General features: G+C 43.8%; 1 protein-coding gene across 5 annotated transcripts in view; it reads left to right on the forward strand.

Moving 5' to 3' along the window:
* The window catches only part of BTK (Bruton tyrosine kinase), a 107,823-nt gene that overhangs the window by 54,315 nt on the left and 36,979 nt on the right, over positions 1-16,529 (forward strand). For all 5 annotated transcript variants that reach the window (XM_029607372.1, XM_029607374.1, XM_029607373.1 and 2 more), the window contains exons 7-9: positions 9,032-9,099; positions 13,250-13,419; positions 16,375-16,437. In XM_029607372.1, coding sequence (XP_029463232.1) covers positions 9,032-9,099; positions 13,250-13,419; positions 16,375-16,437 — 301 coding nt within the window. The remainder of the gene's footprint in view (positions 1-9,031; positions 9,100-13,249; positions 13,420-16,374; positions 16,438-16,529) is intronic.

The raw sequence follows: 16,529 nt of genomic DNA on the forward strand, positions 1-16,529 counted from the left end.
GCTGCACTGTGGGATAAGGACCGACTGAGGCTTCTCTGAAACTTGCGCAGTTCAGCCATTTTCCAGGCCTTCTTTCTCTGGATATGCAGGAACATCTGTTCACAATTGTAACTTGTCCTGGTCGTGATCTGGTCCTAGACAATGGAGGCAGAGGTCATGTCCATCAGTAATGGATATTTTCCTTCCACAAACACAGTTCTTTAATTCACTGACTGTGATATTTTTCTTTCTGGACATTGTGAAGAAAAATTGTTCCTTTTTTTTTTTTTTTTTTAATTAGTACTGAAAAGTGTGGTTTAGGGGCTGCCGCACCCCCACTGCCTCCTTGGGCACTCCCAGTAGCTCCGCGGACTCCTCTGGCTCCCGGCGGATCTCCCCATGTGTGCCGCAGAGATTTGCCACCGTCGTGTCCTGTCTCCTCCTAGGCGTGCGCGCGCACCTCTCGGCCTTTAAAGGGGCCACAGCGAGAAACTAACCTGCGGCCCCGGATGATGACATCATTGGGCCCACTATTTAAGGCAGGGCCCGCTACTCACTCCTCGTCTTGGCAACAGGTCTCCATGCTATTCGTGTGCTCCGTTGCTCATTCCTGTTCCTGACTTCGTTCCTGGTTCCTACTTTGACCCTTGCATCATTGGACCACGCTCAGGATTGATTACTGGCTTTGACCCTTGCTTCGTTGGACTATGCTCAGGATTGATTACTGGCTTTGACCCTTGTTTCATTGGACCACGCTCAGGATTGATTACTGGCTTTGACCCTTGCTTCGTTAGACCACGCTCAGGACTGATTACTGGCTTTGACCCTCACTTCATTGGAACTACACTCAGGACTGACCACTGGCTTTGACCCTTGCTTCATTGGACTATGCTCAGGCCTAATTTCTGGCTTTGACCCTTGCTCTGCTGTACCTTGCCTAGCACTCCACCTGCCCCGACTTCAGCCTGTTCCTGACCTTGCCTCTGGTATCTCTTCGGACTTGGCCTTGTTAGGCTCCAGCCTTCTACTGCCCAGGCATCTCCTATCCCTGCACTCTGGTCCGTCATTGCCGCCCGGGCCTCTGGACTCCTGCCTCATCCGGACCAGGCTAGGTTCCTCCGAATCCTCTGCTGATCCCTGGCTACCTACTTCGAATATCCACTGGGATTCATCTGATGGAGGCCTGCCTAAGACCAGCTGGCCCCGGCACCCAAGGGCTCAACCTGTGGGGAACGAGGGCTGGTATTGGTGAAGCTCCAGTCGGCCTCCATCTCCTGGTCTACTCCGCCTCCCAATGGTGGGGACCCGAGGGGCTTGCCCTACGGGTAGCATCAACCCCATCTCGGGCCAAGGATCTACCACCAGTGCAAAATTAGAGCATGCAATACAGATATGCAAGGCTTCTGAAATTGCACAGGCTCAGAAGAAGCAACTTAATTTCATGGCAGGTAGCGATTGTGTAATGGCTGTGACAGCAGGACAAAAACAGCCATCCAAAGGCGGGAACAGAGGTGCACACAGGAGTGATTCCTCAATGTGAGGGAGCAAAAAGCCAATAAACTGCATGCAAAGCTGCAAGCATAAAGAAAGAAAAGCATGTCAGCACTGTGGACAGTTATATCTATAAGCAATGCCCTGCTTATGGACAAAAGTGTAGAAAATGTGAAGGAGCAAATCACTTCCAGAAAATGTGCTGTTGAAACAGAAAAGAGCAAAAGTGCAGGCATCTACAGCCTGTGACAGTGCTGAAGACTTATTTTGTGGGTAGTTGCAAACGACACTATAAAACAGAGCAGCACATCATACTGCTCACCAATGGAAAAGACATACACAATAAAGTGGATAGACATGCTGAATCTGTATATAATATGCTCAGACCCAAGACATGTTTGACAGAAATGGATTATGAGCTTAAGCATAGGCATCAGAATGGGGCAGGGACCCCCGGCCCCTGGTTCATCCAACTTTTTTCGGAGGCCATCCTAGAAAGCATCACTGCCCACCAGGGCCGCCATCAGGGCAGTATTCTTGGGCCTGCAGTATGGGGCCCCAGGATCTACTGCCACATATGGGGGCCCGCAGCCGCCAGGCGGCAGGTGCGCTTGGGGGATGTATTAGTTCATGGCAAAGAGGCCCACTGAGGCTCTCTCCGACAGTCTGTCGCCCAGGGGCCTACTGAAACCTGGAGCCGGCCCTGGGTGCGGGCCCCAGAGAAGGGAGAGAATCAATGCTATGCGTGTCTTTTAGACACACATAGCATTGATTTACAGAGCACCGCAGACAGAGACTCGTCCGCGCGCTCTGTCCTGCCAGCGTTCACTGTCTGACGCGGCTGTGATCAATCAAGAACTATCTGCGTTCTACAATGAGTGAACAACGTCTAAACGGCCTGGCAATTCTCTCTATTGAGCATGAGCTTGCCAGACAACTCAGTTACAAAGACTTAATTAAAGATTTTGCAAATCAGAAAGTAAGAAGACTGATTGCTTCATAAACCTGAATTTGCTGTTATTTCCACTATGAGTCGAGATGGACACAATTCAGTACTCACACTGAACTGCTTTATTGGATAGAACCCACTGGATTTCTCAGATACTGTGCATTTATCTAAGTGATTTGAGTTTGTTGACTTGTTTTTATTTTTTTACACCTATGGTGGAGTTTACACATAGGTATAAACATTGTTGCATATACTTTATCCACTGAATGCTTGTGGCCCAGACATTTTGGCTGTATGGGGTCTCAAAATTCCTGATGGCGGCCCTGCTGCCCACCAACTCTGTGGCTCTCTGCAATCTTGCACTGGTCTCTTGGTGTGAAACAGCATGATCTTACAGAGAGCCATGGGGTGTCAGCCGGAAGTCAGCACTTCGGGAGCAAGAGGAGAAACTGCACGGGATAAGCTACTGGGGGTGGGGATACCTGTAGCTAGAGACTGAGGAGAGGGGTTCTGTGACTGGAGACTGATTGGGGAAGGGGGTTCTGAGACTGGGCAGGAGAGTCTGAGGGTGGGGAACTGCTGGGGATGGGGGGGGGTTTGAAATTGGGGTAGGGTGGGGGATCAGAGGCTTGGGACTGTTTGAAGTGGAGACAGGCTGGGGGTGGTCAAGGCTGGCTGGTGATGGTTGAGGCTGATTGGCTGTGGAAGAGTTTCAGGATTGGTGGCTAGTTGGCTAGCTTGGGGGGGGGGGGGGGGGGGGAGCGGTTGCTGGCAAACAGGAATGGATGACAGCCATCTATTTCCTATTACTTCTAGGGATAGCAATAATTTTGTTAGTGTACAGTCTATAAAGCAATATTAATCAGGTAGACCAAAGAAAACTTTTACTAACACTGGGAACAAGAAACAGGCATTGGCTCTATTTTATTGGATCTGCCAGGTACTTGTGAACTAGATTGACCACTGTTGGAGACAGGATGCTGGGCTTGATGGACCTTGACCTGACCCAGTATGGCTTCTTATGTTTTTATGGGATGAGTGAAAAGGAGAGAGAGAGTTATCCCAATCCCTTCTCTGGTCCTGCTCCTTTTCATGTCCCTATCTCCGCTCAAGTCTCTTTCTATCTCACCCCAAATCCTGAATGCTCTCTCTTACACATAGAAGCTCCTTCCCCGTTACTCATCAGCTTGAAATCCCAGATTTTCCCTCTTCTCACATCTGCGCTCTCTCAAATATTCTCTGCCCTCCCCACTCCCAGATCTCTCCCCCTTTCCTCCCCTGGTCTTCTCCCCCTTCCTGGCCCTCCGGTGGGGGACGTGGGAGAGAGAGAGACTGGGGGGCTAGGCAAGGGGGGAAGCTGCTGTGCACAGGGGAAAGAGAGGCTTTCAGTTTTTGTCTACACATTTGTAATTTCTGGTCAGCTGTTCTGTATTTGGTGATGCTCTGTCTGTGTTCTGCAGGTATGAGCAAGCTGAGGTATTATGCTAGTGTGTAGCAGTCTTGTTCATTGTGCTTTCCCAACAGGAGGTGTATTGCTGTTTTAGGGCCCAGTCTAATGTTTGCAGTGCTGCCTTTTCATAGATAGGATTGTTGCTTTTGGAGTGGTATGGCAGATATGCTACATAAGTGCTGAGTTTGGGGGAGGGGGTTTGCAGGATTTTGTATATCACAATGTGCCTGGTGGTGGAGGAAGTATGTGTTTCTATTTCTTAGATAACACTATATTTGTTTCTATGGTGAGGTGTAGGGAAAATATCCTGATCTGCCCCAATTGTTAGAGGAGTGTGTGTGTGTGTTGGGGGGGGGGGGTGGAAGAGGGTGTGTGTGTGGACATAGAGTATATATTTAAAGAACTGGAGATACAGGATTTTTTATTGGGTTTGTCTAGCATATACAACGACAAGAATGAACCTCACTCTTAAGCCAGGGTGCAATAGTATGTTAGGTATGATCTCAATCTCTCAAATTTACTGCTAGTGCTCTCCCTAATACTTGCATTGTGCTAAGGCAGTTCTCTCTGAAGCACGTATGGTGTATTTTATACAGACAACATATCTAATGAGCTTGGATGTTCTTTTCAATCAGGTGAGTGGTGCCCAAACAATTAGGACTGTTTCTATATCTTTAGACCACAATTTCTTGGGCCTCTGATTACATCTCTTGACACTAGATGCGTACACTCCATACATAGTACAGAATAGTTGCTTAGTACTGATGCTTCTATTAGTAATGCTGGGTTTTTTTTGTTGCTTTCTACTTTACCATTACATCTGGTTTTCTAGCATCAAGCATTTTATTGGTTGGTCTGGGAATGAAATCCAGAGCCAACTTGAAAACCTGGCTATTCAAACATGCCTACCAAGAATAATATCACCCCATTCACCTCCATGCAAACATATCTGAACCCTCTCATGCAAACTCACCCTGAACCTTTGTACAAAGTTCCTTTTGTTTTACAAATTTTATGCTCAATATGAACTTTTGTGGCTCTCATTTGTTTCTGAGTAGCCTGATTCCTATGTACTTCCTAATCTTCGCTCTCACAGTTCCTATCTCTCCCTCCCCACCACCCTGTTTTATGTAATTTCCAATCTTTATGTTTTTGATGTAAACCGATATGATGTCCCTACTAATATCGGTATAGAAATTCAAATAAATAAATAAATAAATAAACAAATAAATAAATAAATATACTCATGATTTATGTGAAAAATGTATGTAAAGTGGGGGTGGATCTGGGTGCAGAATTGGGGGACGGAGCTAGGGGTGGAAGAGGGCAGAGCTTGGTTGGCCTCTCCCCCCAACCACAAAGGCATTCCACTGCCCCTGAGCTTAAGAGCATATGGAAGAAAATTAATTCCAACACTGGGACAGTGCCGTGTACTGATCCAGTATGGAGAGCAGCTATTTCCGCTGGGCATGGCAGTTGATCCAGATCACCACCCGATAATTGGTTTATCAGCATATGAGAAGCTAGAGAGCAAAAGAAGTATAATCAAGTACAAAATTCTGTAAACCAAATGTAAACACTTTGCAAAATATGCTCATAGATGTTTTTGAAGGTGTTGGGAAGTTTTTAGTTAAGCACACCATAAAACATTTTTTTTTTGCTTATATAAACTGTCAGTCTGTAAAATCAATCTTAACTGTGTACAGCATTATAACAATATAAATTACAATAATAAATTACAAATATAAAATTAATAAGAGTAAAAATAAAAAATGAAAATGAAAAAATAGCATACAAGATAAAAACAAAATAAAATATGGTCTCAAGATTATACATTACAAGCATGCTTTGGCTGCTAAAAGAATTTAAGTTGTATAACTTTTTAAAAAGCCAAGTTTTCAACATCTTTTAAAGGCCTTAAGATCTTTTTGCATTCACAGTTCACAAGGCATTTGATTCTACATTGTTGGGTCTGCTATGGAGAAAGTTCTCTCCCTATTTCTGAAAGGTGGGCAGATCTGATAGAAGGGACTGATAACAGTCCTTTGTTGGCTGATCTCAAGTTTCTTTCCAGGGTATGTAAGTGAAATTGAGCATTGAGCCATTTTGTGTTGTCAAGGTATATAGATTTATGGATCAGACATAATATTTTGTAATCAGTTCGGTATTTGATTAGTAACCATTGAAGATTGATTAAAGTAGGTGTAATGTGGTCAAATTTTTTTCCACCACAAAGGACTCTTGCAATGGCGTTCTGGAGTAACTGCAGGGGTCTGATGCAGATTGAAGGAAGACCAAATAAAATAGAGATACAATAATCAATTGTAAAAAATATTCGAATTTGAAGAACTGTTCTGAAATCATTAAAATCTAAAAAAGATTTCAATCGTTTTACGACATGGAATTTATAAAAACCATCTTTAATTTTGTGGTTTATTTCAGTTTTTAGTTTTAGTTCGTGCTCAATAATAACTCCTAAGTCTCTAACTTGGGGAACCAAATTAATCTGCATAAAATTAATTTTAAATTGGAATCTTTATTAATAGTACTTTTCCTGCTCAATAGAATGATTTCTGTTTTTTGATGGTTAAGGATCAATTTCATGTGTGATAATAATTGTTTGACAGAAGATAAATAGACTTTGAGAATTTTGAGAGTTTCTGAGAGAGAATTTTTAATGGAAATTAAAAGTTGTACATCATCTGCATAAATTAAGTGAGTGATTCCTAGACCTATTAATAATTTACAGAGCGGCAAAAGATAAATTTTGAAGAGGGTTGCTGATAATGATGATCCTTGAGGGACTCCAGATTCAATTTTGATATTTTGGGAATAGAGAGTGTTTATTTTTACTTGGTAGGAACGGTCCGAAAGAAAAGATTTGAACCAGGAGAGAACGGAACCAGACAGACCAATATCCTGCAATCTATGGAGTAAGATATCAGTCAACTGTATTGAATGCCACCAATAGATCCAAAAGAATGAGTAAATAAGAGTGACCATTGTCGAAACCTCGGAGAACTGTACTAGAAAGTGCCAGAAGAAGAGTTTCTGTGCTGAAAAATGTTCTAAAACCATGTTGTGAAGGAAAAAGAATGTTGTTGGAGTCTATAAACTCCGAGAGTTGTTTCTGAACTACTTTTTCAATAATTTTAGCGAGAAATGGTAAGTTAGATATGGGCCTGAGGTTATTGAAGTCAGTGGGGTCTTTCTTATTGTTTTTTAGGATCAGTTCGACTATTGCACATTTTAAAGGCTATGGCATATGACCTTCTAACAGGGATAGGTTAACTATCGTAGTGATAGTCGGAACAATCAAATATGAGACTGGGTTTAAGAATTTTAAAGAGATTGGGTCCCAAGGATGGTTAGATGGTTTAAGGGTAGACAGTATAGATGAAATTTCTGAGGAGGTGACTGGTTCAAAATTGGACCAAGAGATCAAGGAGTCTCCTGCTAAGGAGATAATTTGAGCAGAGTTCGATGAAGGCGCACAACCTATGGTGCATGCAAGATGGAATTGGTGCTAGTAGCTATAAAAAAAATAAGCTACATGAAGACCGGGGGAAAATGGAATCCAAAGGGCTCATACTACGAGTGAAGGAACCCCCAAACTGGGAAGCTCCATGGCAATAGTGCAATAGAAAGATGAGGAAAAGCGGATCTGCTTAGACCCAAAAAGACCTGAATAAATGCATTCAAAGAGGGGCCTACAGATTGGTGGAAACTGTCTGAAGTTTGTTGGTCATCTCTGGAAGGACAATAGCACTAGACTTAAATCCTTTCAAGACTTACGGGCTGAATATGGGGTGGGGCAGACTCGGAGTCTTTTTACATGAGGTTGGTGGAAGAGCTAAGGCAACATGAAGATGGGAATTGAGAACCCAGGTCTCTCTCTCATCTTGAAAAGGTATTTATTCAGGAAGATAGTCATAGGAAGGGCATACTGCTACTTGGATATCAAATGGAACAAGACCCTCCACTGGTTCTCATATCTTGTTGGAGCAGAGACCTGCAGATAAATCTGAATGTTGCAGCATGGAAGGGGATTTGGAAATCCGCACATACAATCTCACTATGTATGATGGTAAAGCTCCTACACCGAACCATTATGCCAGGTTCTGTCCTGGAGCTTCTAGGTTATGCTGGAGTGACTGTGGGCTAGCGGGATTATGTGCATATGCGGTGGACCTGTCCAATGGTACAGGATTTCTGGAGAGGGGTTCGGAAGGAATTATCCAGTATAACTGGTACAGTGATTGGACTCACTCTAGAATTATGCTTGCATGGTTGAAGGGTACTCAAAGGCTGGGCACTTCAAAAAAGGCTCCAAGCAGAAGATTTGATTAATGTGGGCAGTTTTACCAAAGCTACTCTGTAGAAGGCCGCTCCATTACTCTCTCTCTCTGGTGAAAACAAGTGCATGAAATAGAGAAGCTAACGTTTTTGAGTAAGTGCAGTATGACATTATATGACAACGTTTGAGCAGTTACTGGACAGACTTGCTAATTCATCTTGCAGGGGATTTTGCAATGTTTGCCCTCCTGATCCCATACCTCAAAACTTCTAGAATGTTATGGATCCTTTCATTATACCTCCTTGCAGTTGTCTTTTGTGAGAGTGGGGACTGACGTGAAGTATTATATGTCATTGTTCTCTTTCCTAATGCTGAAGAAATATCACTCATATTGTCATTGTGTTATGTGGCTAATGTGATATTGGGTAGCCTCTGTTCAATTAAATAAAAAGTTTTAAAAAGATTAAAAAATAAAAAGCAAGGGATAAACATACAGAATCCCTTATCGGCAAAAAGACAGAAGCAAAACACTGGGGTAACCTACATTGAGCAGTGGTTCAACCCAAAATTACAATGAAATGATTATATTGTGCTTCCAAGAAAGGCAAGGGGTAATTTGGGCAGAGCAGCAACTACAACCCTAAACAGAAGGCATGGGGACAACCTGCACAGAGTGGCAATAACAATGCTAAAAACCTTGCAGTGCAGACTGGATGGTCTGTTTTGGTCTTTTTCTGCCATCATTTACTATGTTACTGTGTTACTATGTTACTAATCATTCTGTCAGTGTCAAACCTACAAGTTAAATGTATGGTCTATAATTTTATAATCAGAAATTTGGATTTTCCTATTTAATATTTTGAAGGTTTGAAACTTGCGAGATCCAATCGAAACACAAAGAAGCCACTTCCTGCAACCCCTACAGATGACCAGGTACTCTGAGAATAGATTTTCCTAATTATTTTGTTTACATGAGATTTAATATATTTTTTCATTGATGCAGTATTGTGAGGGATTAAGCGATCAGACTCAAGGTGTGTGTAGTCGTGAAGCTACACACAACCTAGCATTGGCAGCATGAGGAATTGCTGAGTGACCCATTGCTTTTTAGGCCTTCTTTCCAGTAAGTGCTGTAGATTTCCGTCCATGTTCTTTTCCCAACTTTCATAATTACACTCGTAAGTTGAAGGTTAGGCATATGAGACAGAAATCGACACACACGCCCCATTTCTCAAACAAATACTGCCTTTTTCTCTCTGTCTCTCACACACATACAAACATGCTCCCTTTCTGACACACACACCAACACTTGCACACCCATAAATACACATCCTCTTTGTACGGCAATGGCAGCATCTCTATTACCAACACACACACATACACACATTCAAGCTTTCTCTCAAATACACTCATACAAAGACTAGGTTTCAAACACACACATAGACTCCCTCTCTCACACAAACACACAAAGCTTCCCTTGTGCACAAAGAAGTACCCACAACTCTTGCTTCTCTCTCTCTCTCTCTCTCTCAAACACACACACACACACACACACACACACTAATGCTGGATTAAGATTTTGGTTGGAGGTGGGTGACTGGGCTACTGCAGACAAGGGAGCTCTATGTTCTTGTCCATATTTATTTATTTATTTTTTACTTTTATATACCGATATTCCTGTATAGAATACAAATCACACCGGTTTACAATGAACAAAACCTCGCCTGAGAGCGTTACATGGAACAATTAACAATGAATAAACTTTGAATAACTGCATTGAACAAAATGGGAGACATTGATTAAACAAAGCATAAACATGTGGATAAATGAGAAAAGGACTTAAAGCTAGTCTGATGAACTATGTAACATTACTCAGAAATGTTGAATAAATACTTAGTTAAATCTTGCTAAAAATACAATAATTAATGGGAACAAGTAGGCAAGCTGGCATGACTTGGTTTGGCTAATGTGACGGAATGGCCTGGTGTTATCATTCTGGAATGATATATCTAGCATATAAAATTATACCTAACTCCAGTCCAGAAACAGGGAGATACATCACAAATAAAATTCTTCCCCGTCAATCCATAACATATTTTTTAAAATAAAAATCACTCAGTATGCATAGAAACCTAAGGACCTCATACTTGACCAACGCCTAGCAACTCAGTTCATACTGATTTAAATACCTTGCTTTTGGTATAATCATACATCCTGGTTTAGCACATAAAATTAACAGCATGGTTAATATATATTTCTTTAATATATCCCATGTTCACTGCTGGAAACTAATGTGTGTGTGTGTATTGTGTAAGGGTTTCACCAAAGTGTCTTGTACTAGAAACATCATACCCTGAATGATAAGGTCAGAGAGTAGAAGTGACTTGTTACTTTGACACTCCCCAGAGCAAGATGTTACTCAAGAAGTACGTTTTCCAGAAAACCCATGAGCTCAGCTTGGCTCGAGTTCTTCCTTCCAGTGTTCTGACCTAGGCTACAGCTCAAGGGAGATGCACTCGAGCTCCCGGTACCTGGAAGCAGCGTGGGTCTGGGAGGACTTGCAAGCCAGAGAGGGCCAGAGGCTAGAGTTGGTGAAAAAGGAGTAAATCCCAGACTCCTTGGTTTTGTTCAAGAAGTGCCTTCAGGGTCCAACAAGTGGATTGCTTGCCTTTGGGAGTCAGAGGGAGGACTGCCCTTAAAGGAGCAAGGCTACAGAGATGCTGTTGAAAGAATTAGCAACAGAGACTCATCAGAAGCTCCTCAGGAGGAATTTCCACTTTTCTACTGAAGAAGGAAAGCTGTGCCAAGGGCACCAATAAAGAGGAAAATCCCTTGGAGATCCGTCTCCAAAGAGTACCTCTGCTGGTGGGCAGTTTGACAGCAGAATCCCTGGTGTGTGCAGATTGGGCATTGACTATGATGTTTAGACTGAATTGCTTTTTGCTTTTCAGTATGGAATGCACCAAAATCAAATGCACTATCTGCCAAATAACTCATCTACATCTTTTACATTTTTTTTATTTTCGAAATGGCAGTTTTAACTGAGTGGTGTCTGTGTCTAAACCCTGGGACCCCCAAAGGTTCTGCTTTTCCCCACTGAAGAACCCCCGAGGGCTGCAGCATTCTAGCCGAGAGCCTGCAGCACCTAAATGTGCCTCTTTCATCATACCAAGGGGGTTACATGTGTTAAAAACCAATGTAAGTAAGCCCCAAAGAGTATTACAAAGTAATAGAAACACTTGGACTTAAGAGATATGTTACACTGTTAAGATAGAAAATATTAGGCTAATGTCAGCAGACCCATCACCAATATTTTGCCAAGTCTTTTTAACTATGTAACAAAGTATCACCAGCATCAGTGTGTGTGGGCTTTTTAGTAAGTGAATGTATGCTTTTAAATGAGGAAATATGGCTAAAATAAATACTAATATTAAGTGCAAATGCAATTAGGTAATTTATATTATTCTAAGCATTATTGCCGCAACTGCAACATTGCTTTTCATTTTGACAGCGGTGGGCGGGGGAGTGGAATTGGATTCAGATGACAACCAATGGGTGCTGACCTTTACGGCCTGGGATGCGGATATGCAGGCATAAGGGGAAAAGCACAGAACTCCTTCTACGGCCAAATCCATAAGCAAAGCACGACAAGCAGCACTGTCTGAATTTTCAAGAAGGCTCATCACCCAGTAAAAAATGTTGCTAGCTGCAATTTTTATGGGTTATCATAAGGCTCGTGGATAACTGCACAGAGCAGCAGTTGTTACTCTTAAAAAAAAGATGGGGGTAACCTGCATGGCGCGGCAGATACTACTATAAAAAGCTTGCTGGGCAGACTGGATGGGGCGTTTGCTCCTTTTCTGCCGTCATTACTATGTTATTATGCATATCTTATTTTAATGTAGGCATGGAATGGTTCCAGTCTAGCAGAGGCTCTATCTTGTCACAGTTCACCATCTTCCGACTACAAATATGGCACTGCTCAAAATAGTCACACGTTTCCAAGTCTGTCTTTCCTCCAGTTGTAGCGTGCTGTGTACACCTCCTAGGCTGAAACATATTTCTTTTACAACTAATACTGGGCCTGATTTACTAAGGTTTTCCCCCCCCCTCCCCCCCCCCATGCACACAGAATGGGAGAAAAGCCATAGGAAGACAGGGCCTCAAAGACACTCACATAAAATGTTACAAATAAGTAGCAACTTATCCAGCTAAGTGGTGGCCCCTGAATATCGGGTTATGTTCAGTGGCTGCTACTTAGCCAGATAAGGAGGTGTTTGTTGAAATCTCGGGGTGAGCAATGGGTGAGCAATGGGTGGATTGAGGCGGGGCTACTTATCTGTTTATCATAACCAGATGTGCTTAAATGCAGCCTTGTCTGGTTAAGTTAACCAGATAAGTTAGACCTGCCATAAGGAGTCTAAGTAGCAATTTGTACACAGATATTCAGCAGCATAACTGTGCTGCTGAATATCCCATTTAAATAAACGTTTAGTTTTGAATATCGGTCCCAATATGCGCTGGTTCTGTTGTTTTTGATGCAATAATGTCTGGTCCATAGTTTGCCAGAAAGTTGAATAAAGAAAACAAAAAGTTAAAAAAACCAATAAATTATAAGCACCTCGTCATAGGAAACAAACCTAGTTCACATCGTATCTCAGCAGCCTCAAGCCCTTGGCTGCTAAACAGCATCTGTGATGTGGTCGTTGTCTATCACAGCAGGGTTGCCAACTTGCTAGGCTCCCCCCAGAGGGAATTGGCCAGGGTCTGGTTGAAAAATAGCCAGTTTTTGCCAGTCACTTGTAGGTCCTTTTCCCCACATTTCGTCCAGCACTAATGGTTTAAACGATGAAGTATAAACGATATATGCCAAGATTTAGATATTTAGAAATATATATATATATATATATATATATGGTTTATTTTAAATGCATGTAAATTTATCCACAGGTCAGGTTGAGCAGGTTAGCATCACAGGGTGATGCCAGCGGCTAACAGCTTGTAGTATATGGACTCGGTTTCCAAGTGCAGCTCGTACAGATTCCTAGATACACGTGCCTTGCCTTTATCTTTGTGTGCACAGGTAAAGATAAAGAAGCCACTGCCCCTGGAGCCAGCTGAGTTGAAGAAGGTTGTGGCACTATACGACTACACTCCGATGAATGCTCAGGACCTGCCCCTGAGGAAGGGTGAGGAGTACCTTATCCTGGAGGAGAGCAACCTGCCCTGGTGGCGAGCACAGGACAAAGATGGGTAAGAGGCTGTTTCCATGTATGCACGAGCAGCCCATCTCCTAGCTGTGGCTAGGAAGGCAGGGGGGGTCACCATCAACCTGGGCAAAGTCTGTCTAAACCCTGGCATGGATTCCTCAAATGAAGGGGTGGATGGGGAGGATATACCTCCAGGGCCCAGGGCATTAAGCAAAAGACTCTCTAGAGGTACAAACTCAATACATAACTCCTTGTGAATTTTCAGTATCAAATAAACGAGACAGGACCCTCTGGTTTATTGATTCAAAATAAACGTTCACTGTCATAGTAATCAGCTGGCACAAAACGCCCTTCCTTCTGGTTACATCCATGATCAGTCGCAAACTCCCAAAATACCAAACTTAATCCAAGTATGTGTCCTGTGGTATTTGTGCCAGAGTTTCTCTGACTTTTAAGGAGGTGGAAAATAAGATGTCCAGGATGTAATGGGCTCTCTCTGTGGTCCACTGCTTGAGTTTGGAGGAGAAGTCCATTACCTGCTATTAAGTTCACTTAGAGAATAGCCACTGCCATTAGCAATGGTTACATGGAATAGACTTAGTTTTTGGGTACTTGCCAGGTTCTTATGGCCTGGATTGGCCACTGTTGGAAACAGGATGCTGGGCTTGATGGACCCTTGGTCTGACCCAGTATGGCATTTTCTTATGTTCTTATGTTCTTATGTTTACAATCTCCACTCCTCTGCATTCTGCTGTCCCAGGGCAGAGACTCCTATACGGGGTCTCCAGTCTCTCCTCCAGATGAAATTCTTAAAAACTCCCAATTCTCTTCTCAGATGTTACACTGGATCTTTTGGACTGCAGAGATCCCAAAACTCATATAGCAGGAAAAGTAAAATCATCGTCTTTCCTCTATTGGGCATGAAGGGAGGACGCAAAACTTTCTCCCAAAATCAAAAGTTTGCCAAAAACTCCCAAAGATACTCGAAACACAGAGATGCCACAATTCAGACACTGGGTGTGAGTCAGAAATGTGGTTTTCTCTCTTCCTAGCCTCAATCAGAGCAAGGTTAGGGGGAATCAACAGAATAAATCCCTCTCCTTGAAGCTCTTATTTTATTATTTATTTATTTATTCAAAGTTTTTGTATACCGACATTAACAACATCCTACCCTGATTGCAGGTATCAACTGCTCTAACACAGGCAAGAGTCTCCAGTGGGGGGAGCTGTGGGGAAATGATATGCTCTCCTGCTATTTCTAGGAGTCTCCAGTGGGGGGAGCTGTGGGGAAATGATATGCTCTCCTGCTATTTCTAGGAGTCTCCAGTGGGGGGAGCTGTGGGGAAATGATATGCTCTCCTGCTATTTCTAGGAGCCTCCAGTGGGGGGAGCTGTGGGGAAATGATATGCTCTCCCGCTATTTCTAGGAGCCTCCAGTGGGGGGAGCTGTGGGGAAATGATATGCTCTCCTGCTATTTCTAGGAGCCTCCAGTGGGGGGAGCTGTGGGGAAATGATATGCTCTCCTGCTATTTCTAGGAGCCTCCAGTGGGGGGAGCTGTGGGGAAATGATATGCTCTCCCGCTATTTCTAGGAGCCTCCAGTGGGGGGAGCTGTGGGGAAATGATATGCTCTCCTGCTATTTCTAGGAGCCTCCAGTGGGGGGAGCTGTGGGGAAATGATATGCTCTCCCGCTATTTCTAGGAGCCTCCAGTGGGGGGAGCTGTGGGGAAATGATATGCTCTCCCGCTATTTCTAGGAGCCTCCAGTGGGGGGAGCTGTGGGGAAATTATATGCTCTCCTGCTATTTCTAGGAGCCTCCAGTGGGGGGAGCTGTGGGGAAATGATATGCTCTCCTGCTATTTCTAGAATGGCTTCTAATGTTAGGGCCACCTATAGTGGAGATCCCCATGGGGTTCCCTATCCATAAGCAAACCCCATGCTACACCCCTCACACTGCACACCTTATACCCAGCGAGGCGGGTGCCGGGGGAGCTTCCTTCCTCTCGCTTCAGCATCAGGTTTGGATCTGTGAATCTTTGACTCAGATTTACTTGATTAATCTGGTCTGCTTCCAGCCACCATTACAGGGCAAAAGTGTTTTCTGATACGAAGCATCCTCCGTCAGAGAGCTGGTACCGCCTATGATTAGGATACATCCATTTTATTTCTTGGAGACATCCTCCTTTTGCACCCACCTTACCCCAATTTTTCAAATAAGGAAAAACATCCGTGATGATCCAGGTCCATGACAGCTGCTGCTGCACGCTACCCAAGCTGCTTCCCACCACCCAGGCACCTCCCATCACTTGAGCATGTGCCACTTCCATCACAAGTGTGCCCACTGCTAAGATGGCATGCATTTTTCTCCCAAACTCATAGGGTCATTTTCCAAGGTGCGATAGCCCATTATCACGTGCGTTAGGGCGATAACGCCCTAAAGCATGTGATAATGGGCTTATTGCAGCGGTAACATTAAAATTAGGGGAAGGGGTGGAGTTAGGGAGGAGTTTGGGAGGGGTTTAGGGAAATGGGGCAGGAGCACGGGAAATAGTGTGGCGCTATGGGGGCGATAGTGTGCGGCACAGCCGCACCACAGCAGACAAAACCGCACTGCCGTGATGCGGCCGGCTGCACACTAGCACCCTCACCCCTTTTTTCGTCTTCCCCCGCCCCCTATCCCACGGCAGCTCATCATTCTGCAGGGATTGATGAATCTAGGCCTAAGTGCCTAAATACATGCACGTGGCTAGATACAGATGCATGTGGATAGCGTGGTTTTCATTTTGTAGTGTCTGGAGAGCTCGTGATTGCCCTTCCTGGGTGTCTCAGACCCTCATCTTGAATCTCCTTTAACTGGTTTCCAGTATTGTTCCTGGGCCCATTTTCCATCTCAGAGCTGGTTACGGTACTTAAGTTACAGTATTCATTCTGCTTTCATTTCCCCTGTGCGATGTTGTTCATCGGGAGTGACTGATGTTTTCCTGTCCTCTCCTGCAGGCAACAGGGTTACATTCCTAGTAACTACATCACAGAGACAAGAGACCCCCTAGAAATGTACGAGTGAGTATCTCAAAGAGTCCTGCCTGCGCCTAGCACATGGTCTGCTGGGGTAATAATGGTCTACTTACACCTAGCTGCTGGGGTAATAAGCA

The sequence above is a fragment of the Rhinatrema bivittatum genome, chromosome 6, assembly GCF_901001135.1.
Source record: "Rhinatrema bivittatum chromosome 6, aRhiBiv1.1, whole genome shotgun sequence".
Classification (NCBI taxonomy): Eukaryota; Metazoa; Chordata; class Amphibia; order Gymnophiona; family Rhinatrematidae; genus Rhinatrema; species Rhinatrema bivittatum.